This window comes from Anopheles coluzzii, chromosome 3 (genome assembly GCF_943734685.1).
Source record: "Anopheles coluzzii chromosome 3, AcolN3, whole genome shotgun sequence".
NCBI lineage: Eukaryota > Metazoa > Arthropoda > Insecta > Diptera > Culicidae > Anopheles > Anopheles coluzzii.
The window spans coordinates 44,665,981-44,693,784 of NC_064671.1; the positions used below are offsets into that span (position 1 = coordinate 44,665,981).

General features: G+C 40.1%; 1 protein-coding gene across 6 annotated transcripts in view; it reads right to left on the reverse strand.

Annotated features, from left to right (window-relative positions):
* LOC120957267 (probable G-protein coupled receptor 158) overlaps positions 1 to 27,804 on the reverse strand; it is a 66,021-nt gene that overhangs the window by 27,424 nt on the left and 10,793 nt on the right. For all 6 annotated transcript variants that reach the window (XM_040379379.2, XM_040379376.2, XM_040379375.2 and 3 more), the window contains exons 3-7: positions 25,178 to 25,741; positions 7,122 to 7,911; positions 3,303 to 3,542; positions 3,032 to 3,206; positions 2,852 to 2,920 (exon numbers count right to left, since the gene is read on the reverse strand). In XM_040379379.2, the coding sequence (XP_040235313.1) occupies positions 2,852 to 2,920; positions 3,032 to 3,206; positions 3,303 to 3,542; positions 7,122 to 7,861 (1,224 nt within the window). In that variant the 5' untranslated portion in view covers positions 7,862 to 7,911; positions 25,178 to 25,741. The remainder of the gene's footprint in view (positions 1 to 2,851; positions 2,921 to 3,031; positions 3,207 to 3,302; positions 3,543 to 7,121; positions 7,912 to 25,177; positions 25,742 to 27,804) is intronic.

Sequence of the window (27,804 nt, forward strand, 5' to 3'; positions counted from 1 at the left end):
CCGAAGAGACTTTGTAAGATTACTACGACACCCTTTTTGGACCGGCTCCTAAAAATAAGATGGCAACCTAGAATGGCAACAAAAATAACCGCCTTGCTATGCGATACAATATTGACATGACACGTGTCAAGCGGTACCGAGGAGGTGCCGTTTGAGTTGATTCTAGTATCTGGAAAGCCATAATCAATGAGCTTGTCAATCGTCATCGTTTTCCAGCTCGCTGATTAGCGCGTCGTTTATCGAATCGATATGTTAATCATCATCATGTCATAAATTAATTTCCATTGCACCTGCTCTCTCATTACTCTTTACCATCTTGCGTGTCTTGTGTGTGTATTTGCCCCCAGATACTGTGATATAATTGTCGTAGAGTGCACGGTGAAATAAAACAAGGGGAAGGTATGGGAACCCGCTGTTACTGTTTACCATCAACTGAAATGGTCAATATTAGTGCGTAGTGTTCAACAAACTGTACCATTCTATTAGCAGTGCTTATTTGCGGTGCACGCTGATCAATAGTGCGGCGATGCGTAGAAAATGTTTGGTTTGTTGCACTGTCTGGCGGCTGAATGTGAAGCTCATTTTCATTGGTTAGGTGTGTGTACGTTTGATGATGTATGTGCACATGCTTTGCAACTTCATCTGCTTTGCAAGTGCTTTGAAGTTGGTACGTATGATGTAATTGATTGGTTGTTGTGACGCTTGTTGTGATCAATTAGACGAAACATTACGCTACCGCACAGATGCACTGGAGTGATGTAAATTAAATTTGAATAGTATCTGCTTGTGACAACCTGAGGAGGTACATGCAACCAGGCATTGGTTTTGCAGGATTTTTCGTCCTTGGTAGTACCAGTAGCGCGATCACACTGCCATTAGGGAGCTTTATTAATAAGATATCTAAGGTTATTGACGCAATAGTTGTTTCACTTATGTTTGTCATGTGTATTTGAAATGGCCGAAAAAAGGGAGCCAGTATTAAGTATTAAATCTTAAATTGGTCAGTATCAGTTTATTTAAATATTTTTCTTCTTTGGCACAACACTCGTTGTTGGCTAAGGCCTGTTTTTAGCACTAATAGGCTTGAATATCAGTAACCAAAGATCAGTTATCAGTGATTGATTACCCCTAGCAGGATATTCCGTCCAACTCATGGGGGCACGGTCCATATTGGTCTTGAACCCATGACGGGGATGTTGTCGGAAATTTAAAAATTGGTTCATTTACAAATAATATAAATTGAAGGTAAGCTTTAAGGCCTTTAAGTTCCATATGAATATAATATATCCACTGTTTTGACATCAAAACATCCTTTAAGTCACTTCACACATAGAACTATCTAGCAAGTTGACAATTTCATTCAAAAGTTTTTCCCTTTGCAATGTTAATTAATTTTTCGAGTATTTTTTGTTGCCACCCGCACCCTCTCGTGCGGTATGCATATGCATTACGAACACGACAATTTGTAGCAACAGCATCACAGAGAACAAAAACGTCCTGTTTTATAAACATCCTCATTAGTAATTCAACCATAATGCTCGAAGTGCCGGAAAGTGTCGCGCTGACTGTTAATAATTATTGTTGTGTCCCAGTTGTTGGCATGGCAGGTGATGCTTGAGGGTAAACTAGTTTTCCGACACTGAACACGCACGGCTGCTGTTGCCGTGCATCACATGATGGAATGGTCGAACAGATCCATCTACAACACATCCACCCCGAAATGGTCGTTCATCAAAGAAGGGAGAGGATGAGGGGATAGCAGATGGTCGAGACGAAACACCAAGTGCACGGGACGGGATGGAATCAAGAGAAATCTTCCTGATGGAACCGCATTGTTGGAGTTGCTGTTGGAGCCGGTGGAGCATATTTTGCAACTTTAATGATGACTGGAAACTTTTGATTAAAATTGTTGTCGAACAATAACCGGGGGTTGGGGCGGTCGTGTGTTACGTGGTCACGTGATCACGATAAAAACGAGTGTGATGCGGGTCGCTTGTGGATTGTTTCTTTTTTTCGGTTGATGGTTTGTTTTTGGAGCAAATTTTCTTTCCGTATTCAGCAAGAATACCAAAAGAGCTAGAAAAAGAGTAAAATCCGGTTCAATGTCACGTTGTTTTGTTTTGTTTAGTCGGTTGAAAGTTTTACCGAGTCTACCGTAAAAATTTCGGTCGTTCTCTATTTATAAACCCAACCAATGGTGCGTGACGCTATCGGCCCGCTAAGGGTTTGCTTTACTTAAAAAAAAACATCCCTTCACCAACCAGGTCACCAAAGTGAGCAGGATAGCCGCTGAATTTTTCATGATGGTTCACTTCATCGTGGCCTACTTAATGGTTTCCAGTCTTGTCAAATCATTCGCGAAACAGTTTGGCGCACCAGGGAAGGGCAAGGGGTGCTCGAGAAAATGGGGATGAGATTTTTAAATTAATTCTCTTCGACGTGTAACGGCGGGGTGCAGCAATGGGTCACGGGTGAATAATATTGATGACAGTTTCATTTTCATACATTTTTTCCCTCGCGCAATTGGGTGCTGCTCGTGTTGGCACGACGGGTGAATTATTAAGAACGGTTTGCCGTGCCTTTTTGCCATTTTCCAGTACGAGCGCAGACGGTGCATGTCGTTTAGTTTCCGGTTAAATGGTTAATTTGCTAATTAATCTTGTTGCAGAAAAACAATCCAGTTTGGTTTTGATAGCTTGTTAATTGATAGCTTTCCGTTTTCTGTTTCAAATTTTAATCATTCACTAAAACCTTTAAAGATAATTAATTGTTTCCATTTCACTAAAGCCGATAAGAATGTTTTTATTTTGCAATGAATGAAAAAACTTTAAATATATCTACGACCACTTACCGCTAAGTATAGAAGTAAAATGCCGAATAAAATTGTTTCTAAAATGGTCCACATCCCGGTGGCAATGGTCTGTATTGTAAAAGAGAGTAAAATGCAAAGAAAGCACAGAATAGCAAGAAACACCGTTCATTATATGCAGTGGAAATGTTACGATAGTAAACGCCCCTGAGCCACACGTACCTTGCACTTCCGTTGGCGGAACACAATTAACGCTAACACTAAACAACAAAGCATACAAGCTCCTAAGATAGCACCGATCGTAGCCTTCATGAGTGTTTCGGTGCTAAAGTCCTCGTCCGGGCTGCTGCAGCTACCCTCCGAATCACACTCGCATGCACTTGGGCAAGGAATGCAGCTAAAACGAAGCAAGGAAGCGGTCGTATCGGTGGAGGATGGTTTTAGTGAACTTCTTGAACACTAACTTCGTTTTCAAGGCGAGTTTTGTGCTTACCTAAAGTTTGTAATGTTGCCATCGTCTTTCTCGGATGAAAACCCCTGTATTGATTCGTTGGGAATGTAGTAACCGGGGCGACAGACGCAAGTATACTTGCCCCGGGGCTTGGAGGCGTCCAGCTCCGACAGCAGACAGAAGGTGGACTCACGATCGCAAACATGACGACGGCCAAAAATCGATTCCAGAGCATCGTTGCATTGATCCACGTCGGCTGCAATGAACGCCGAAGCTACGATTCTGTTGGAAAGAAATTTTGTAAAAAGAAGAATCCGTTAGTAGGTATTAAGCTTGAGCAACTAGTCCTTGAGAATGTGTTCGAGCAAATGCCTTGTACCCGAATGTATCTCATTTAGTTATGTATAGAATATCTTTTACCGTTGTTTAAAAAATCATAATAAAATGTAAATGAAAGAATTTTAGCTCATAACCAAAAAAGAGAGGTTGCACGAAACTAGTCAGCTTTTTTAGTTTTAGTTTTGTAATATCGAGTTTGACAGTTGTCGGCTTAAACCACGTCAACACGCCGTACAAAATCAAATGTGAAACTTGCCTCAAGTGTTTAGCCAGCATCATGGTGGCTAGACCACTTGTGGGAATATGGATCTGAATTCTATTGCCATTATTGGGGGCTTTTACGATATTAGCCAGTTGTTTTACATGGACTTTGGCACTTAGTGACGAAAATCATGTTAATACTCCATACAAAATCACACACAAAACCATCAACAGATTTTCAGCCTAGATTATTTCACCCTGAAAAATATGTAAACAAACGCCGTTTCGTCGTTAGCTCACGACAGATTGATAGTTTTTTGCTGTATTGAGAAAAGGAAAAATGGCTTCGATCGTCTTTTTAGTTGAATAAAAGTACTTTCATTCATTTCAAACAGAAAAAAGAAAACTAAACAATTTTAAAATGTTTTTTTTTGTACACAACTGCTAAAATCCAATATGGCGGAACGAAACTATCAAATGGATACAACCCGGATGATGAATGCTGTTCCACTAACAAACAGAAAATTTCAGCTTTGTGGCTTAAAATATAGGAGGGACCATTAATGTAAATTTCTATGGAAATTGGCAGCAGGGGAGTGACAGTTGCTAAGGGCTTAAAATGAAACTTTGAACTTCCTAACTATCAAATGAAGATTAGATCGACCTGTAGTACTTTATGAATATTGACCTAGATTATTTCAGCCTGAAAAAAAGTAAACAAATGCCCATTCGCCTCAGGCTTGTTCAGGTTCCAGAAGCATACATACTTTGTAGGTAAAGGTTTAAGGCAAATTTAAACTTTGCTTTAACGAGTATTAACAGTACTATAAGTCATTTCAAACTGCAAATGGATAACAAAACGATTTTGTGATGCATTTTTTGCACGCAACTGTCATTTAAGTATGGAGAATCATCAACCCGGTTGATGCATATTGTTCCACACACTGGCTGAAATCTAACTTAAATCATGACGAGTATCGTGAATGCACCCAATAGCTGAAAATGTTTACCACAAAAATTCAGCCGGCAGGTGTGGTTGGTTAAAGGTCAAAGCAATAAACATCGACTTTGATGTAGGGCTTTTTCTTTTGTAGTTTGAGCGAAGTTATCAAATAAACAAAATTTATATGAGCCTTCCCGGAAGGTTTAGTTTTGATGTAGTAACATGGAAAGTATGCTGTAAGATTAACTCATATGAAAAAAAACACTGCTTCCCAATACACTTCTCCGTATTTTTCATAAAAAGTAACCAGAACTTTTCAATGTTGGTAGAGCTAGATACAAGCTTATACCATATAATAATCTAATAATCCCATGAATTCTCGTGTTAGCTAAAAAAATCAGTACTATTAGTATCAGCAGGTTTATCAGCAGGTAAGTAATAATGTTGTTACAAATCCTACCGTACTTCGCGAATGCTTAATTAAGACCTCCTCCGTCTCCGTCCATGGAGCCTGGAAGACGGCACCAATCAGAAAAGTGGACATATAATTATCCGCTATGCCCGCTGCTTGTTGATGGATATTCTTTGTTCTCGTGAAATCGTCTCGTAAGAATAAGCCCGAGGCGGTGATGAAATAATGTTAATTAACTCCTCGGGGTCATTTTGCGAAGTAAAAAAAGGAAGCTAGTGCAAAAACAAAAAGAACAAGAAAAAGGCCAAACCGTGGATGGAAATGCTTGGACTGTTACATCGCTGTTACAGTACAAATATCTGTTCACCCGTGCGCTTCATTTGGCCACCAAACAGGCATGCGGGCAATTGGGCTGTTGTGTTAAATTTATTCTTGCTATCCTTTCCGGGAATGAGTTCAGTTTTAGGATGTTGAAAGTATCCGCTTTCGGGGAAGCAACCACTCGGAGCTGTTTTTAGAATGTCCAGTATTGCTGCCAATACGCAGCATGGACAACGTGCAGAATTTGGAATAGAGCCATGAGAAGGGTACGAGTAGGCGGAGTAGGGAACGGGTGCCGAGGCTCATTTGATGCGGATGTCACTAATGAAAAGTCTCCGTGTTAAGTCAGATAGTTGTGCGATAGAAATCTCAAACATTCGCCTCCCCTGTTTGGTTCGGGATTTTTTAGCGCAACACACACATTTGTTAGCACCGCCTGGGCAATAGTCCTTTGCTTGCTATCGTGTTATTAGCATAAATGGTAAATTTTTCAGAATTTGAGACAAGTACATTTCCCTCAGGAGGGTTTGTGAAATTAATGACATTTCCTCGTACTCGTGAGGCTTTGTGGGATCGTTTGGTAACGAGTTCGAAGCGTTTCTGATTGTGTCGTTCAAATTCCTACAAGTACTGTTCAAAATCGGTTAATACTCCTAAAATTAATTCTCGAACAAGCGCTTTTGCTAACATCAAAGTGTCGTTTTTCTTTATTGTTCTGATTGGAAGAAACTTCAAGGGATGATCCGGGACACACAAATTGGTGAGGTAATTTCTTTGGGCTTGTAAACCAAATAGGTTTGCCTGTTCCGGTAATTGTATAATTAATGTCAGTGCAGGAAACGTTGCAATGGTTATAAATACATACTTAAAACAATGTCAATGGCTTGTAAGATATTTAGTACAATGATTCACCATCGTAAATTATGTTTTATAGCCGACACTTATGACATTTAAATATTTCATTCAAAATGGTGCAAATTCCCAAAATTTGCACTTTCTATAACTAAAACAATCAAATGTTTTGATTTTGGTAACATTGCCAATTGATTTTTACATATGATACAAATACAATTACAATTAATTAAAATTGGTTTTGGAATCAGTGTGATGATTTCCAAAAAATGTTTTACAATTTTTTTTTTTAATTTAAAACATTTAATTTAAGTATTAGCGTTCGTTACCGTTGATGCAATTGGGAGTGGTGAAGATAACTTTTAATTAATGTATTTTTTATTAATGTCAATAATGGAAACATGTGAATAGTTTACCATTTAATTAGGGATGTATCGTATTATCTTCCTAATCATAACCATTTATACCATTCAACATAACAAACTAACGAAAAAATCATATTCTGCTGTACCATTAATGGTGTTATGGTTCTTATAGTTGTTGTATTGTGTTCGTGTAGTGGTGGTAGCGATAAATTGTACATAATTTTTCATTCCAATCATACATAATTAAGAGTTATGGAATCTCTTTGCTGCTGACGAACGAATGAAATCGTGGAATGAAGAAGTTTGTGAATAATTAGCCGGCCCGGATGGAAGAATTTGTTGGCCTGTAGAGATTTGCTACTCGAGCACTCGCGGTAACCAACTGATAAGTGTTACATAGAAGGAAAGTGTTACCAAACGGTACTTACTTGACACCCTGTGACTCCACGGTAACGCTGTACGGCCAAAGCCACCGTCCGTAGAGGGGGCCGCAGTCACGAAACGGAGCACCCCAGAACTGTGCGCCATTGCTCTGGTTCCATGCAGCTCCCAACTCGCGCCAGTACGTTGACAGGAAGTTCTTGCTCTCGGACAGATTGACGTGCGCGCTGTCGATCTGATCCCGAAACTGTACCACGGCCAGTGGAAGCCGCGGGTACGCAATGCCAACTGCCAGCAGCAATCCATCGTCCTGCTTCAGTACGCTGGTTGCCAGCTCGTTCGCTTTCTCGCGGGCGAGTGCAAACTTGCGATCGTCACGAGACGTACCATCTATCTTGCGGCTAGCGAGGAAATCGGCAAACGATTTAGCCGCACTGATCGTAATGTCCGACACGTCGTAGAATGGGTCGGGTGGGATATCGTCCAGGGCACGCTGTTCGCAGGGCGGGAGTGTTGGGGTCGGGGTGGAGGTCGACGAAAGCGTTGGTGGGATGGGTTGCTGGTCAGCTTGGGGTTCCTGCTGACCGGAAAGCTGTTCCAGTCCATGTCCTGTGTTAATCAGGAAGGAGATAAGCCCCACGAGCACCCAGCGCAGTACGTGTCGGTGACGATAGCAGTGGTATTGTTGGGACGGCGAGCTTGTCGGTCGCGATACAGTACCGAAAACGAGTCTAGCGAGCAGCCGATCATGAGCCGGGTGATGGTGGCGATGATGAAGATGACCCATCACCGATGTTTGTTGAATTGGATGTGAAGATGTATAGCCTTGATGAGCATCTGGAAGAATAGCAGAAAATGAAGATGATGATTAGTTGCATTAATACAATTACATCAATTAGCAGCAGATTGGTTTAAATATGCAGTCTTATACATTAGCTTTGTTCCAGTAGAAGCAAATCATGTTAGTGTGGTTTGTCAATTGATCCAAATGTGTATGTTTTAGCACAATCTTGACATGAAGCTCGACGTTGCATCGCGATTTATACGTTTTTTACTGACAGCGAACATTGATCCGACAATCTCTTCAACACTTACTTAACGTCACTATCTGGTTGGAAATCAACGACATTCAATCATCGAAGGAGTATGAAGGTTTAATGAATGTGCGTACAATTTAATCTTCCCACATTACCGGTGGAGTAGGCTGCTCTCTGCCAAACGGACGGTAATGCCTATAGCAACCGTACTTTCTGGTGCCGATGGTTACCGAATAACTCTCCATTCCATTAACGATTGGGCACTTTAGCGCCGCCCGGCTAAGGGCATTTTATCGCTCGCACGTAGTTGCGTGCTTGAGCCGTGGTATTGATGAAACCGTAAAACGCGATACACATTCCCTTGCAGCATTTCTTGAGCGTATGACCTAATCGCCGGCGACACGTTTTCTCGAAACGGCATTTCCAGTAGGTTCGGCACATTTCGGCATGACGGCCAAGCGTTAATCTTCTCTCCGTGTTTGGGTTTCCCGGTTGCCCGATGGCGAAAGATGGTGACAAAGTTCAGCTCGCAGCAGTGTGTGTGTGTGTGTGTGTATGTGTAGGATGGCGGATTTAATACCCCCACCCCCGGGGGCCCGGATTTAACACGGGGAGGAGATAATAGCATCGCTAAGCGCTTCGGAAAATTCGGTGGCTTCGAAGCCGAACTTAATGACTTATAATGTAGCATGAGCGTGGGACGGCAACCCGGTAGCAACGGGAGGTGGGCAACTCATGAAAGATTTATGTCCAAATCGAAACCGCCGGGTTTGACCCACCCGGGTTGACAGGCTGCTCATTGGTCTCCCAAAGCAGCGGTGAAACAAGGCATAAATGAATAGGTTACAGGCGTGAACTCGCTGGTGTAAGGGGGTATGTGATGGTAGGGCATGTTCCGGTTATCGGAAAGTTGCTCGCACTTAAACATTAAGAAGCGAGTTAGGCGAAGTGGTAATTATTCGTGCTTTCCAGCAAACGTCCCAGCGCACGGTTGTATCATTAATTATTCCGAGGCGTAGCTCTAGTGGCCGATTAACTAAACGGTTTGACGTTGTAAAGTGAAATCTATATTGGCTGTATCGGGTGTGCAATACGGTTCGTGGGTACATTAGTCGATTCGGCGATAGTGGTTCATTATTGTGTCGGATAATGTGCCTATCCATTTCAATAATTTTTCGGAAAGGAGTAGTGTAGAAATCGTGCGCTAATAAGCGGCATGTAATGATAACGTCATCCCAGCGACTACTGCTCCAAACCAGTAATGATTAACTTGTTCAACGAAAACCCCCTGGTGCATCTAACATTTTTAAAATTCTACTCAGTACTCAAACAACAGTGGCTTTCCGTCCAGAACTATCGTTCTTCAAATTCCAAGCCCGCACGCGGTGAAGTACGCTGAACGAAATTGTGGTGGTGAAATTGTCCCGTACATCGTCTCCATCGTCAAACGGACGATGTAGTCCTTCTGTTAAGCGTGCTCTTTTCCGGCCCTTCAGCGGAATGATTTTCCGTTGGCTCTAACGAACCGTTAGAAGTAAATACATCCTAATCATGCATCATGTTGACAGGCTTGTCATTTGTCATCCCTTATTGGGGCGGATGGTAGACCTTCGGTATCAGGTACTGTCTTTAAAGAAAAGGGCTCCCCGAGGAGAAGCCGGTCAAAACTTTGCCGGTTGACCGATTTTTCCCGTGCCCTTTATCTTTGAGGCATTTCTGCCCACTTTTCTCACGCTAGGTGGGCTTGCGCGGGGTTTAGAGACACAGCTGCAAGCCCACCCAAAACCCCACACGCCGGTGGATAAAGTTTGTTTGCTTAAGATGCTTGTCGCTCTATCTCTCTTTCCTGTGCATTGGTTCAGGGATATCTGGCGATATCGTTTCGGTTCTCTTCGACAAAGGACGAAAATGCTCCTTTCACTTTTAAAGTGGTTGGTGTTTTATGCGCATTCTTCTCGATGAGAAGCATGAATAAAAGGACTCTGGGCAGTGCTTGTCCGGATACTTGCGGGTTTCATGTAAGCCAATTTTGCACTGTATCAAGAGCGAGAAAAAAGAACTCTATCGCTCTCCCTCATACACGCACACAGATTCCCACACATTCACGCTAAAATGTTCCGATTGATGTGCTCCGTATAGCCCTTGGGTGATACGATTACATAGCTGAAGGGGTTATCCGTACCGGCATAGGGAAACGTTTTGTGGAGTCGAGCCAGAATGGGGTCACTTGAAAAAAGGTCATCTTTGGAATACTTTCTCTGTTGCCGGTTTGCTCGTGTTGGGCCATAGAACGATGTTATCTATGTCATTCACGGGCAGATTTGGAAGCGGTATGGTATGGTGGTTGGTTGAATAAAAAGAATTACTTCCCCGTCCCAAATCGAGTTAGTTGAAAAATTGGAACGAGATGAATCATGCTTGACACCAATAGCAAGAGCAGAAACACAGTTTACAATGAGAACAGGGTCGGGAAATTGATCAAATCCAATGAAAAGTTTTTGAAAAAAAGGGTAAAAAGTAAACGAGAATAGGTACACGGTATATATCAGAAAATGAGCCGGGGAGGCTAAGACAAAATCAATTTTGTTTTATTGTTAACGTAAGCAATAAAAACATGAAATATGAAACAGAACATACATTGTCTCATATGTATTAAAAATATTTGTATTATTGATGTACTTGAATAATACTTGGATTAGTTACACAGTAATAAGGATATTTAAATAATTGGCTTCAAATGGTGCTGTTAAAAAGGCAATTTAATACTACGCTATTTCTGTGTTTTTTTAAGCCGGACTCATGGTACAGTCGTCAACTCGAACGACTAAACAACATGCCCGTCATGAGTTCAAGTCCCGCATGGTGTATTTGCTTCATAATTAAATTTCAGTTTTTACCCATGATTTTCATTACAAAACAAAGAACTGTCAAACTCAATCCAGCTTGAGTCGTGTTGAAAATCATGCTGAACAAATTAAAAATTAATATGATAGAAATGAAATATCTGATTGATGTGGATTAACATGATGTTGCACGCGGTGAATAACAATGTTTACGTTTGAATGTGACTTGGAAAACCCTGTAATGCCAAAATTCCTGGCAGCAAGATTGAATCAATGGGAATACGAATTGAACCACATCTGCTCTTTGTATAAGCCAGCGTATCAAACACTACACAGTCCTTTCGTTCCTTACTATGGCCATCGAATGTGATTGGATTTAACAAACATTTCAAGTAAGTTTTCGTAAACCCCATCTGTTGCCTACCGGTTATAAAACACTCACACAGAATGAAGAAAATTGTCAAAAATGAAGCATTACATAAAAACAAATTTGCTCAACTGTTTAACTTACTGAGAATCTTCAAATAAAGAAAAACGACAAAACAGTTTATAACATAAGTTACATCCATTGACTCAATGCTCATAGCGCAACCGTTTGTTTGCATCAAACGCATTCAACCGAGCTCATTAGTGTGTAGCATGTTAATGCTAAAGCAACCAACGTTGTCATGGGCACTTAACACAGTGAGCAGAGCTCGAAGCGTTTCGGTATCTTTTTTTTCCTGCTTAAGCTTGAGTGAAAATAATTTACAGTCACTTGCTGCGGGCTACAAATTGTTTTCACACGTTTTGCATCACTGATACCCGTGCAAGACATGGTGCTATGTACATTCCGTTCTTAGTGTGCATGTACGTGTGCGTGTGTTTTCGTTGTGTTGATTTGTCGCGTAACGCTTTCATAGTGTTTTACATGCTTCCAGACATGCTGCTTCCCCATTCTCCCCCGCAAATATGGCCAGCACAACAGCTTAAGAGGTGCAGAACCCCTGCAGATTGGATGAGGTATCGCATTGGTTATGTATGAGAAGGCGGAGAAGAGTGCATTGTGTGAGCAAAGGTACCGAAGGTAGAAGAACCCACACTTCCTGAGGTTTCCTCACTCTTTTGCATCCACATCGTTTGCTTACTCTGACCGTTCCAAGATGTGGTGCTCCTTTCAAGCACCTGTGAATTGTGCTGAGATCGTGTACTTCTAGCAACCGCGAGCTCGTCTAGCGTTGCTCCTTCTGTTTTGTGACGCAGTGGTGGTGTTGCTAGGGTTGCTATTTGGCGGAACAGTGCAGTTTGCCGTTTGCTCAGGGCAACCAACAACAAGCAACTCGCCCTAATTAAAAGCAAAAGTTTTGAAGTGGCTCTTGCAAAATATCTCAAGTATTTGAATGTTTTAATTGCTTTTATAATACGATTTCAACGGCTCTGCGGCATTGCGCACCATCCCACAATGAGAGGTATACCCATCGGTCTGGGGTCTTTTAAAAGCTATGCGAATATTGTTGATGGAATCAGCTGCATTCAACATTCAGGGTAAGTGATTTAGCTTTAGTTAAGATATTTGTTTTGCTTCAGCGTTTGTGCTGAACAAGATCAAGATGCATGGTCGCAGTTTTGTTAAGCGGGAAAACATTAGCCTAAAGATCGATGCTCTGTCAAGAAAGGATCTTGGGCGGACGTTGGGTTGAGTTTAGTGTGGGATTAAAAGATATAGAAGTTAAATATGAGCTGCAAGTTTGTCATTGTGGGAATCTCGATGGCATAGCTGGTCCATTGCGGCAAAAGTATTTTCAAGAATCAATCTGGAAAGTCCTTGTCACAGACCTGGGATAAACATTTGAACATTGATTGTCCAAATTTCTCAGAGTATTTTTGATTTTGATCAGACTATCAACATTCATTTTCAATACCCGAAAATTCATTTTCATGTCAAAAATGAGATATAATGTGTTTATATTAGTCAAACAAAATGTTCGTGATCGGCCCTACGTTGTGATATTTTATGTTAAAGTGCAGTGAAAAATGCTTAGGGTTTAAAGGTGACCGTTTGGCGTACGCGTCAGTATATTACGAATCCTTTTAAGACAATGGTTGACAATTTTGTTCTTAGCCTAACGGACCTAACACTAATACATAGACAATTCAAACGAACGCTAACGCTTCACCCAGTGAAAATACGCACACAATATGCTGGATGAACGTAGCCCTAGCTGTCAAAACAGTCCAATAAGCTTCGATGATATTTCGGTAATAGACTCAGTGGGCTGGGTAAGAGTCAATGTAGAAGTTAAATAATCGTAGCGAATTAAATGAATCGAGGTCTAGTCGATAATCTAGTCGGCTCCTACAAAGCCAGGACGGAATCGATTCCTGAGTGGTATAAGACGGTCCCACTAATAAGGACTTACGACAAGGTTATCTGGCAGCGTGGTCTCGGAAGCTTATAAGAACCAGCATGGTCGCATAGGTCGTCATGAAAAAAAGAAGAAGTGTTAAATCAAACCATCACGTAGAGTCTGTTTAGCAGTATTACGAATTAGCTCGTTACCACGGGTTACAATTCACTCACAGCGAATCAAATGAGTCGTGTGTTAAATGATTTTTTATTGATACAGAATGCTTACTTTCTTACTTACTTATCTGGCGCTAAAACTGCATTGCGGCTTTCGCCGCTGTGAATGATAAATACAATACATTTCACATGCACAAAATAAAAATTGAAGAAAAAAAAAACAAAAAAAAAAAATGAGATTACAGAGAATACCCGGAAAAAGGTATTGTAAAGATGAAGTGAAAAAAGTGTCATTTTAATTGTTTAATCTTCTTCTCCTCTCGCGATGAATAAATCGAAACGGAGAACAAAACCACTGCTCGATTCTCACTCGGGAAAATCGATAAATAATCAAACAAATAAGTCGATAACGCAGGCTTGGGGAAACTGCAGTTGATTGCAACTCTTTAGAAGGAGAAGAAGCTCTATTGAGGAAACAACTTGTTGGTATAATTAATTAGCACCTTCGTTACTATAAAGCCGTAGACTTAGTAAGTCTGTACAGGGCCACAATTTCTGCGTTTTCGATGATTATACGATTAGAGACTAATATATTTGTTTCAAGTTGATGTTTTGAGGTCAAGTAGAGTAGGTTTGAATTAAGACGAAGACGCATAGGAGTTACCGCAAAATACATAATACAAAAACAAATTGATCCTTGCATTACAGAGTTAAATTTTTATGAGTTTTTTGTCTATCTAGTAAAAAATTCATACAGTCAAGAAAACATAAAAAAAGAAAAAAAATGAGGTGTTACAAAATGGTCAATTATGATCAGATTTTGCTTGTCAATGTTTTAACGTGTGCTTGGGAGATATTTAACCCTTTGACAATCTCGTGATTTTGCAAAAATGGATAAAAAAATTGTCAACAGTTTTCATCTGACATTTTGAAGAACTACACTTAACGAATGCTAAAAAATGGTTGATGTCGATATTCTTGGTATTATATGGTATATTAAAACATGCTTGAAAGTGATATTGCTTGAAGTGACAATAAATCATTCAAGTATTGGTTTTTTCAAGACTTATGGATTGCATGCTTTCAGCAGTGTTGCGATTTTAGTAAGTTTATCGCATCACGTCTGCAGTTAACATGTCTTGAATAAAATTGTTTTTAAGAATTTCAGTGCAGACAATAACATCAACCATATCGTAATCGCTCGTGAGTCATCACACAACTGTTCCACAACGCCGCGCGACGAAGAACGCAACAAAAATGGAAAAAAATCAGCTCGAGTTCACTCGGGCAAATCACTACAAAAGCGATCCCCTTCTCCGAGATAGACTTGGGCAAAACACTGAATGGGGTAAAATAATTTGGTGTACAAAATAAAAACTAAAGAATCAAATGTTAAAGAGGACAGCAAAAATATTCAGTAGTCTCCGCGTTTTTACGTTACCATTTCTTTTGTACCCGTCTTTCTTTTTCTCTCTATATCTAGCGTGCTGCAAACAAAATTATAACTCCAGCTGTCTCGAAACTGTGCAAACATAATTTACGCTCCCAGCACAGCTAGGACCATACAAAGTATGGCACAAAAATTTACCATACAAAGTATGGCACAAAATCGGGTATCCCCACACACACAAAGCAAAACTAATTTACCCGATAGCTTTCCGTAGCAATGTGGCCACTGCTGAAGCTACTTGTTGGGGGGGTGGTGGAACCATAAAACGTTTTGTGTTAATTATTCCACTATCGTAATCATCTGCTTGCATGCTCATCATAAAAGAGAGCCACTCGACATGAAAAAGGGCACACAGTGAGCATGCCTCGAATCAACTACCCACGTCCCGCTGTCCCTCTCACCGCACTTTTTCCACACACATTATAAAGCTGAGGGAGGTACTCAAAATTTTATCACTTTAATTAGTGAAGCTTTCGGCTCGGGATACAACCTTCCCGAATAGCTGCATTGCTGGCACCGTTGTCCTGCCCAGATCGATAAAGTTTCGTATTGTAAAATCTGATATCCCAGCATGGCAAAGGAGCATGAATGGAATGCTGGATTGAGAACAGCTCGTCGGAATGGCCATGGTCAAACGGTGACAGATGTTATGTGAGAGTACAAACTGGCGCAGCAAACATTCCTTGGAAATGGCCAGCTACTACGCTCAGCACGTATCGTTGTCATTGATCATCCGGCTTAGTTTTGTGTGGTTTTCGTTGGTGGCTTACGGAAGGCTTTTGCTAAAAAGTTGGATTATCATACCGTGCTATGCTGGCGGAACGTTTAGCGGAACAATAGATGTCTATCTGACAAAATCTGCACGATACGGCCGAAAACTATCATTGTGGGTTGGCAGTGTATCGCCTAAATCAGGATCTCCATTTGTTTGACCAATGTGGTGAGTGGTTGCCAATTGTTGAACCGTACTCTACTGAATGCAATTGTGGATGGTTGGATTTTTTCCAACTCCACATCAAATCAGACAGATAAAAATTCATTGTACTTTCTTAACATGATGAATTTTCGTTTTTTGACTAGCGCCGAACATAGCAAATGAGTAACAAAAAGGTAAAAAAAGAAGCAAAATAACGAATGAGGAGCAAATTCTTCTCCATTGCAAGGACATTGATTGGATGGATATGGTTCGCCTCCGATGCAATCGTTGACGGATGAATGAAAAAATGGTAATCCAACTGGAATGACAATTCCCGCAATTTATCTCATCAATCGCCCGGCTGATGGCGAACGTTTCGTTCCTGCTGAGCTAGGGATTTGGCCACAACTGTGAAGCTACGATAAGATTAGCATTGTAGTTGAGTTTGTTTTAATTCCATTCCGTACGCTCGCGTTTTGTCGTTTATCTTTGGTTTTTTCTGTGTTCGAAAAGCGTGCATTTGATCGCTGTTTCCAATCACTGCGAGGCACTGCGAGGCACTGAGATGCTGAGCCGATTACAATCAGATTTTTATCGAATCGACACACGGTGTCCTGTGTGTGTGTGAATCTGTGTGTTTTATCAATATCGTTCGATGATTTCAGTACATGTGAACATTTTACAGCTAGCTGGAAAATGATATCTTGATTGGAGGAAATCTATTTCGATGTTGATTGTTTTAGCACGATGGGCTTAGTTGATGATTTGTTCTGTTGTTGTTGCTAGAATTCCGTTTGGATGGAGTACGATATTATAAACTTAACATAATAAAACTAATAATCGATTTATTTATCATTTTTCGTGGTAGAAAAATAGTTCAAATTAAGTTCAAATAATAGTTCAAACATTAGGAAACGTGAAAAGATACGCTAAGAATTATTTTGCAATGTTTTTAATTTAGCGTGATTTAACTCACAGTGAATGAGTTAGACGGTTGAGTTAAATCTTGAACTCACTCTTGAAGAGTTTAATCTCCGTATCGAGTAATAACTCATTCACTGTGAGTCATTACAGTGAGTCGTTATGCACATCAATATTTTTACCCGAGCAAACGTTTTGACTGAGTAATAAAACAAGTTCACCAGAATTTTGATCAGACACATACAGTGGCCGGCAGAATAAAGTGGCCACTACTTACAATTTTACACTTTTTACATTTTTTCCGAACAGGAAGACGACTCAAGTTCAAGACGTCTCAAGGAATTTATCAATCAAATCGAATAATTTTTTTTAATGGCTCCCAGTTATTCTTAATCTTTATTCAATCGAGATTTAGTATGCAAATTTTAATGCAAATATAGTGAAAATGACGTGATTAAGAAAAACAAAATATGTTAAAGCTCTGAAATACTCTTAGGAAGAACCAATGCCAAATATGTGCAGATAAAAAACAAAATAAATTATGGCAAAGATCCTCGAACATGTAAAGAATGCGAGAGGAACGCGTATAAATTATAAGTTTGCTGTTATATTTGTTCAGAAAAATATTTTTTGTAGAATGAATAAAGCGGACACTTTATTTTGGCACAGTGACTTTGATCAATTTTAGAAAAAAATTTTTTTTCTTTAAGCAAACTTTTCATTTTTGTCATGCTATGGTACTGCGCATTCTTAAGCATATCACGAACAATGTTTCAAAAAATAAAGCAGTACAATAACTTCATTTTTCACGGAAAAAATGTAAAAAATGTAAAATTGTAAGTAGTGGCCACTTTATTCTGCTGGCCACTGTATGTGCCACTGTAGAACTACTCGAATCAGGAGGCACCAAAAAAACAGCAAATAAGATGATGAAATCTATACCAAATGATCATCGTCTGATTTACGAAGTTTTGTCGTCTGAATTTCCCCAGCAGAAGTGATTTTTGCTACCGGAAGCCACTGTTTTGTAAAATGTAAACGATAAAAAGCTCAATAAAAATAAAACAACAATGCTTATTTTTTTAATGAATTGTTGCTCAAAACGGACATCGAATCGAAGAAAGCTCAACTTCCAGGACGCCGATTTTTCCGCTAAATAAGGCATGAAATATTATTTCCGCCAGATGTCCAAATGCCTTAGTTTAACGCAGTAACATGCCGAATTATGTGCGGAGGAGTGGTGGTCGAAGATGAGAACTTTTTCGAAACTGATAAAATGTCAGACAGCGTAATCGTTTTTGGAGATTGAACGAGGATAACTTTGTGGTCCAGGGTAAAAAGGTGCCTTTGTAGGGTTTTTATTTATTTTTCACATCCTACACGCCTGTTTTGCGCTGATACAGCAAAACAGAGAAAAATACAGCGATTGTGTGCGTATGATCTTTTAACAGTGGTGGTTTCGTGTAATTTTTCATAAATACACGTGTCAATATCAGGTACAGTTTGGGTTCAAATGCACAAGGATCCCCAGCAATTAATATGTATTCTTCGTAACAAAATTAAGTGATGCCTGTTTTAATATTTACAAACATTAAGATATATGTCATATGTTTGAAATACTCTTAAAAGCCTTCTTTACAGGCACAACGTTTCCTTAGTTTAAAGCAACACATTATAAAGTCACTTGTGTAGTACAGGTTAACATTAATTTTAAATCATCAAAATTCTTATCGTAATGGCACGCGTAGCATATTCTTGTTTTTCTCCGGGAGCATTTCACGTAGTACCGGCTAGTGAAATTATTAAAAACTTGGAAAATGGAATCAAATGTTCAGTTGAATGAGCGCGGCGCACAGCCCAACAGCCAGTGGCAGTTTGTAAAGTTTACGCAAATAAACTAAACGCAAAACGATTCATTCATTTCCGGGCCGTTTCACTGCTGATCCCTATCAATTTCCAACCAAAACCAACATCCCTCGGGGAGCTTTTTTAGACTGGAAGAGGAGGGGGTAATAGATTGAAACAACGGCAGAGAGAACTGCAAACTTTACCTCATGTTCTTACTGTTGCGATGTTACAATACGCACGCCCCTTATATTCGCGGTCGCGGCTGATATTTCTTCAATATCTCGTTGTAGATGCCATGGGCCTGGTTGGATGCCAACTTCTAAGGAGAAACATTTTATGCAAGCACATGAAAATTCATTTTTTCTCCACCTTTTTGCTGTCCAACTTGCCGTTCACGATGGTTCTCAAGTGTGAGCTTCAGGCACCGTTTTGCTTTTTGTTGAAATAAAGGATTGAGGTGCGAGGTCTCGTACGTGTGCACGCACCTTTTTTTATGGTTGAAGGTGATGAAAAATCTTCAACATATAAAATCAATCAACAGTGGGTTCAAGGCAAGCAAGAAGGATTTTTTTTACGGTTTGTGAGCGAAGTGAAGTATCTCTGATGCCGCTGAGGAGAGATTTTCTGCCGAGTTATTGTCGGTATATTTCATCGCCTCCAGTTGGCACATCCCATCACCATCCGCAATTCTGCAATTCGTCATAAAAGTTGTACAGCATGCGTCATAGACAAACGCTCACGTCATGACATTCTTGGAGATGGTGGTGGTGGGATATATGGTACATATATAATAGAAATAAGTATAATACCATAGCCGCTCGATTCTGGTCTGATGTGATGAATAAATTGAAAACCTTCCATGACAGTTAACTCTCTTGTGTTACTTTTAGCGAATAGCCTTTGTTGTGAAAGGAAGTAAAATAATGAGACTTTTATTTATTTAGCTTGATAACGTGTTTAGAGGTTTAACAATAGAACAATACTGGTTGCTTAGAGTGTCGTGCAAGAAATTTGTTTGGAATAATATCCTTAAAACTATAGTTTGATTTCACATGAAGTTTCGAAAAACCTACACCTCGGTAGACGAAGTAAATGATAAATGAGCTAAATTTTAGAAGTTATTTGTTTGTATTGATAGCGCTTCTTTACGGTAGTAAAAGCCTTGTCGTGTGCTATGAAATGTTGACTTAATGGTAGCAGTCTAATGATAAGCTCTATATGAATACCTCAATATTCGAGTCAAAGATTCATTTAAATTTAGAAAATTCTGTGACAGTCACTGCCAGTGGAACAATATTCATCATCTGGCTAGTATTTTTCAAACTCAATTAACACTTGCGTTATGTCATTTTGGATTTCGTTTATTGTGTCTACAAACAGATAAATTACAAAATTGATTTATTTAGTTTTTTTCTGTACGAAACGAATTATAAATTTTTACCTTGAGTTTTACAAAGTAATTTGTTTACTTTTTATGTAAGAAATCAATTATATTTTATTCATAAACTTTTCAACAACAATTGGAATAGTCTTTTACATTTCTTCAGCAAATATGTTTGCTTCAGCAAATATATTTAATTATATATTAACTAACCGTGTCTGATCGAACCTCCGACTAAAATCCTACATGCTCTCTACAACGGGTGAGAAGCTGCAAAAAGGTTGACAACCACTGGACTAGATTAATGGTTTTGTATGGCGTGTTGAAATTATTTAAACCGCCCACTTTCAAACTCTATTTACAATAATTGACTTGTATCGTTAAACCTTCCATTAACTGTTTCTCTAATTATCTATATGTTTTAATGTTGGAAGACGTTAAATCCTTTGAGAGACTCGAACCTTGCATCACTATAATTATTGTTAATTTCTATGAATTTAGTTATAGCGATTAAATAAAACGAGTGACAATTTTCAGTTACCTATATAAATTATTTTAAAATGGTCATACAAGAGTCCTCCAGGCAGTGAAATGATAACCGTATCGAGCTTAGCAGGTTTCCAAGGCCATACAGCTCATGGAAATAATGTAAGCTTAAAGTACAAATAATACACTCTTTCCAAACCCGAGCTGTATAATGCCGAGCTGTATATGTGTATGCTGTCTGAGTATATGAGTAGTCCATTCTTGCTCTCTCTTTCTGTCTATGTGTTCTTCGCTTTACATTTGTGACCTCTATCCCGGTTTACATTCATCATGAAAGTGATATGACTATGGCTTAGTAATTACAACTTTTAATCTCCATTCACCCCGTTGCGCCCAGTTTTTCCCTAATACGTAAGATAACATACAGGCTGTGGAACATTACGAAAGTTTTCATCCCTTTCCAACGCTTGATGTGGCTACCAACTGAAAGCAGTTTCTTTGCTTACGTCTTTAAAACAACACATACGCACACACACACATCAGCAAACATAACGACACACTTGTGTGGTGTTTGGTACCGGGTGATCCGTCGTTCCTTGTTGTACCTTTGCGCAAATATTTGATAAATTGTTCTCCCGAGCCAGGTGGCCAGGGATGGGGAGCAGTCGTACTGGTTTACTGGCACTCACAGGCCCCCGGGGGCTTTTCTTTGCTATGTCAACGGTCAACGTTTTCATTTACATTAAAAGCTTGATTGCTTTTGGGTCGTTTACTCGTTCGGGTTGTATGCTATTGCTGAGGAATAACAGCGCGTGATGAATCAGTATTAGATGCGTTTTAATCTCTGCGCCTTACTTCTTGTTTAAAGTACGGAAGTGTTGCAAGGTGTGTGTGTGTGTGTGTGTATGTGTGTGTGTGTGTGTTTTGTGTGTATCGCAGTTTCCGATGGCTCATAAAACAACGGCCGGACGTGGAAAGCGAACACCCTTGCAGCAGGATATTACAACGCTGATCTTGTTAAATCTAATGAAATCGAAACGGAACCAACCGCAGGGCGAACGGTAATGGTTGCGTCTCGCGTACCATAATTTATAGGATCTATGCAAATTAACCATCGCAAGAAAAGCATAATGTGATTGGGGCCAATGGATTGGTGCCGTGCGAGCCCACGGCGTTTGAAATGGGCGTTTGGTACGTGACAAATGGGGCCAAAAAAGCATCTTACGAAATTGAGTTTTTCTACGGCATGTTTTTCGGTAAAAGTAATAGAAAATTATGTAAAACCCCTGACAGAAGCCCCGTTTGCATGGGGCTTGGAAAAGGGAAATCAATTATGTTTAGTCTGTATGTTGTATGTTACCGAACACGGGAAATATGTAAATGTCAATTTAGTAGAAACAACTTTTTCAGGAAACGTCCAGCGTTATCAGCTGTTAGGTTTTGTTTTTATCTATCTATGAGGTATGTTTGAAATATAACTCAGTAGATACTATTGATGTGCAGCACAACTATACATTTGCACAGCCAAGTGTAACCGAATTCGCGGTATGCATTGATCACGGTCAACGCTTGCGGCATTGCACATTTGAAACTGCAAAATAGGGTTTACCATCTTTCATTGATCTGATCGCATTCGTTCCGGTGGTTCCATTTACATAGTTTTTATTATTCAAACTCAACCCCCTTCACCTCCGTCACGTGGGAACGTGGAATGTAAACGTGGGATTGCTGTGAGTGTTTTTGTTATCCAAACTTTGTGTGCGCATGTATGGTGAAACCGGAAAATCCAGTGTCACTGTCAACGCACGCTTATGACTATGTGTGTGTGTGTGTGTGTGTGTGTGTAATCCGTACGCCCGAACACGACAAACGTACGAAGCTAGCAGGGAAAGATCTTTCAGACTTTGGATGCTGCGATGGTGGTGTTTCTTGGCAAAATCGTCTTACAGTGGATAAATCCGCGGACGTGTATCCGAGAAAAGGGGAATGGCGAGCTTCATTCATATTCATAAGCGAGCTTCGAAGCGGCAAAGGACGAACGACGAACACGTAGTGGAGCCAACGAGCAACTAACAGTAAAACGGATGTGAAACGATTGCCATGCCTTCATTATCATTTTCATAAAAAAACCCTTTTTAAAAAGGATCGCATTTCATGTTTTCTGCTTTGCTTGCTGACGTCCGTGGACCACATGTCACATTCGGTTGTTAGCAGCGTGGTCGTGGCATTGAGCGAGCGGCTGGCCGAGAACGTTGCTACTTGATGTAGGGTATAGGAAAAAGTGAAAGGAAATAATCATTTCATTTTGTTAAATTAAAATATATTTTGTTGTTGTAAAAGGAAGTTATTGAAGGAAAATTAAACATGGAAATTATATAAGTGCAATAATACCATTTTTATTTTTAATTAAACAATTGGCCGTAATACAAGCTGAGTCAATGTTGCAAATATTTCTCCAATGACTGCAGTGTCGAATCATACTTTCATGTTGATCTGTTCTCATGAATTTAAGATGTAATTTTAAACCCCAAAAATGTAATTGAATAAAATATTGAACAAAATTTACGACCGTACGATGAATATTTTAATTTTATTTACGATTGTATTTCAAATGAAAAAAAGTTTCTGTATCGCCTGTTATCGACGTCACACGCTCAATTCCCCGAGTTTGGCTGAAAACGTTACTTCATACTACTTGGAAGCATTTTGGAAATGTTTGAGAAATACGCCTGAAGAATGGTTTTGCTCGAAATATGATGCCATTTTGTCAATCACTTGCTTACACTAACATTTACTTGTAGTAGCTTTTTTTGTTGTTTTCTTTCTAACACTGATACCTAGAGCAAACATCTTGACCTTTTGTTTAAAAATCCCACAACGATTCGCTACGGAAACAACCGCCCAGGTCCAACTTAGTTTCCCGGCATGATCATTTTCAGCTTTTCATAACAACAAACTTTCGTTTCTTCTCATCGCACAACATAAAGTATGGAAAGTGTGTCCGGCCTTCCCACACAAACAACCACGCTAAAGAATGGCGCCTCTGCGCCCAAAGCATGGCAAAATTGGAGTGTGAATGAAATGGGATTGGGTCAAAAAGAGAAAAAAAGCGTAAGCGTGAAAAATGATCCATTTCATTATCACTACGCGCTTTACTGCTCGCGACGTAGCACAGAACCGTACTCGTGCTCGTTAAAAGGCGGCAAAAATCCGGGATTGGGTAATTTCTGCCAAGCAAGGAGCGTGGCGAACCATTGCCATTTTGGAAGCTTTGGTTGAGTTAGATGAAGTTTGTACTAACCACTCTCACGAGTTCACGGCAGTAAATTGTTAGATAAATCATAATACACTTCAGTCGAGCAAAAGTAAGCAATGAAGATTCCCAGGCAGCTTCTCAGTGTTTATTCTACCACTATTGCAACGATTGATGCAAGGCAGGTTTTGTTCATCTTTGTGCGCATCAAACGCCGTCCATTGCAACATGCACAGGCAGAGTATGACCTACATTTCGCTGCTCATTGTTTACATACTTTTACTTCGTTCGTGTAAATAGAAATCAAGTAAATGATTGGCGTAAAACACTCCTTTTCCGCTAAAGAATAGACACCAACCACTTCCGAGTCCGTTTACGAGCGCACATTATCATCATCGTCCATTATTGGCACAATGGTTTGCAGGCTAGAAATCATGAAAGCAAGGATAGGACACGCATCATTGGCTTGGTTGTGATTGTGCGCTGGTAATAAAAGATGTTGCGATTTGTTTACGCAAAATACTTGCAAACAAGTCGTAATTCGGAATAAAAACGAGGGCGTGCGGGATCGGCGCAAATAATCCGTAAACCTTTCGTTATGATTCATTAAAAGCAATTTTCGATCTTGGCACCGTTACGAGATGGACGTGTTTGGGTACGAGGCCCCTTGTTGGTGCATCTCGTTCAACCGATGCCAAAATAAACATAAATTAAAGGAGATCACCACGGATCCGGGGCGTGGGAATGGGGGAATGAGGTTTTAGCAGGGCGCAATAAAATACGCTCCCACTGCTCCTCGTTTCGACTCCCTGCGGGGATTGATGGTTCTGAACGATGGAATGATTATTTTTACTATTGCAATCGTTTTGAAATTAGCGTGGAGACGTTTGGCCACGTCCTTTCCCAGGAAAGGTTTTTGTTGGATGAACCCTTAAGGGAGGTGATTTGAGTTGCTTTGTGGTTATCAAAATTCCTTCCCATCATTTGGAATAATGATTACAGCAGGACTTAAAAAGCCTCCATGCACATTTGTATTATATTGCATGTACAATGGGAGAACGTTTGCTAACATTATTAAAATTGAATTAAATTAGAATTGAGTTGGAAGTTATGTTATGGTTTTTTAGAATATAGTTCATTAAACATATAGCCGAAGTACGCACTTTATGTTGGTTGCTTTTTTATCTCTCTTTTACTTTATTCTTTGTAGTGAAGGATCCAATCAGCAATTATTATGTTTCTGTCTTTTTTTTAAACAAGCGCTACGAGTTCGAGATAGGGGGTTTCATTGGCAAATAAATAAAATCGTCCAACCTCTCTACCAAGCGGTTCAAATCCAAACACTCATCATACTCGGCTACGGAAATTCGGTTTAAAATCAATAGGGGAGGACCTTACACGGGTTACACGGGAGGTTACCAAACGACAGAATGAGGGAAAAAGGTGGGAAAAGAAAAACACTTACCCTCTTCACGCTCGATCCGACGCTAAGGTCGAGCCACTTGTTGAACCGACCGCAAGCCGTCCACTGTCCAGCGGTGTCGGCATCGTTACCGTAATTTGATTTATTTTCGTACGATGTATCTGTATGTTTTCCGAAAGTTTTGCGAGAAGCCAAACGCTGTGCAACGCTGACTCGCTCTCGAGTGGATACTGTTCTTGAATGGCGGCCGACGAATGGGTGTTCTTTTTTTTACTGCCCTCTGGAATGTATTTTATGAACCATATACGAGCACCTCACCGAGTGTAGACAAGATTTTGAAGTCACCTTCGATATTGCCACGAGGTCGATCGTCGCTGTTTCACGTGGGTTATTCCAATTTTTATGAACACACTTGTAGATGAAAGTGTTGCGTTTGGACTGAACACATTTATGCACGCACCACTCGTGTATCAGGTTTCGTTGTTTCGAGAGATAGTAGTTGAGAATGGAAAACACGTGTCGAGAAAAGAGCACATGGTGCAAAAACGACCGCAAATACTCTTCTTCGTATTGCTACTAATAATCCGAACGATGAAGGTTGTATATCTGTAATTGGAAAAGAAAAGTAAGAAAGGCCTTTCAGTAATGAGTTCAATTTGATGCAAAAGATGAAATAGAAAACATTACTGAAGCGTTTGAAGTGGCGAAGTTAGTAACAAATTTGCATTTATGATTCACGCAATAACGTTGCCACAGTGGTTAAAGATTGACGTTGTGTTTATCATCAATCAGCAGAGTCTTGCGTGAATGCTGTATTTGATTTCGAAACGATGCTCGTTAGTGATAATCATAACAATAAAGCGCGCCGTGTATTCCTTTTCCTTCTTTGCTGGCATCAAATTGGCCTGATCCGATTCTTGGCGTAATCTTAATGTGTATCTTCACTCAAAACACATTTGTGCGAAAAGGGGAACGATAACTGTTGTGCCGTCGCTCGACAGTCGAACCATCGGCACGGTTCTTGAATAGCAAAACAGTAGAATGAAGTCGAGGCCATTGACATGGTACTCTCACAGGATGCATCATGCCCTTTCGACGTTGGCCTCAATTTCAACGTACACACACACACATGACGCTGGGGGAAAGAGGGCAGGAGTTAGTGGTGCAGTTCGAGGTTCATGGTGATGATTCTGCAACACTAACCGTGAGCTAGCGTTAGCACTATGAATTTGGGGAGAAAGAGTCGCAAGAAAAAAACCAAAACAACACTGGTGAAATATTGGTGGTAAGCCCCCAAAAGCTCAAGCTGGTAAGGATAGTAGAGGTGTATGTAGAGCACGTATGACCCAATATCCTTTCCAATCGGAGTCGATTTTGTTATTACGCGAGCATCATCACTTTGCTGGCGATCGTCTGGCTTACGGATAGAGCCCCACGCCTTGAGCCCTTCTATCGAAGTGGTTCTGATCGGTTTTTGTGTGCGTGTGTGCGCAGACTACCCTGAAAACAATCAGGGAAAATATGTGACCAAACACTGACACGGATGGTACGTGAAGGACCGGGTCAGATGAGAGGGTAAATGATAGTGACGTGAATCTTGATAACTGCCAATTTCAAGATGTTGCCTGTTGCCCTTGTCTCCGTGTTGTGGGGAAACGAGAAGAAGAGATGGTCGGTCAGTATTTGTGGTAATACAGTTGAGTGGTAGTTGGTCCTTAGAGCAGATGTGATACCCTGCTCGTATGAAGTCAATTATTTGGATGTCGTACGAGGTTGCGTAAACATGCACTCATGGTACGCATGTAGGAAGGCATTTTTGTTTTCTCTCATCTTTTTCTACATAATATGCTGAAAAAGTTTGATTATATTTTTATAAATGATATTTTGGATACATTATAATGAGTGATGAGTTACACATTGACTATTTACCTATAAGAAATCCATCTTAAAAAAATAAAGAATCAGTTTCAGAAAGACTCTTTTTCTGCAATAAAACTCCACATCTGGGGTAGCGAAAGCCGAACAAACAGAAAGGATTACACACTTAGTTGGTGGGACGAATTTTTATCGTGGAATTGCAAACACAAACGTCCCACCAGACAAAATGATATTCCTAGCAATAAGGTTGTACATAAATCTCGGGAGACCAATTGAAGCATCCATTTTGCCATACGGTTTCTTAGAAGTACTGACTATGAAGAATTCAGCAGGCTTTTAGTACTGTGAGGTTAGGCTGAAAGACCGTAAGAAAACATTAGCTTTCTTGGGAAAGGATTCAACATAAGGCCTACAAGGACGTTGACATTTGGCAACATGATTTTCGATCGTTTATTCGTAATGAGGGTGAAACCTGTCCCTTGACAACCCTTTTCGATAAAGAGCCAATAAACTGTCAAAGGTGAAGGTGACTTTGCTTGGCAAATCCGTTACATCTGTAGGTTTTGTGTTGTTGTGTTGAAAAGGACACAGACACGTGGAGCTTCGTAGGTCAATGGCGATGTTATAGGGATTAATTAAAAATAAGTATAATGATTGGATTAAAAATATACAAAAGGGATGAATCATATTGATGTGATTTCAATAAAATATTTGCTATTCTACGATGATATATTCACTTCATAGATCTGTGTCGAAATACAAAATGTTTGAGACAACGATTTTACAAGATA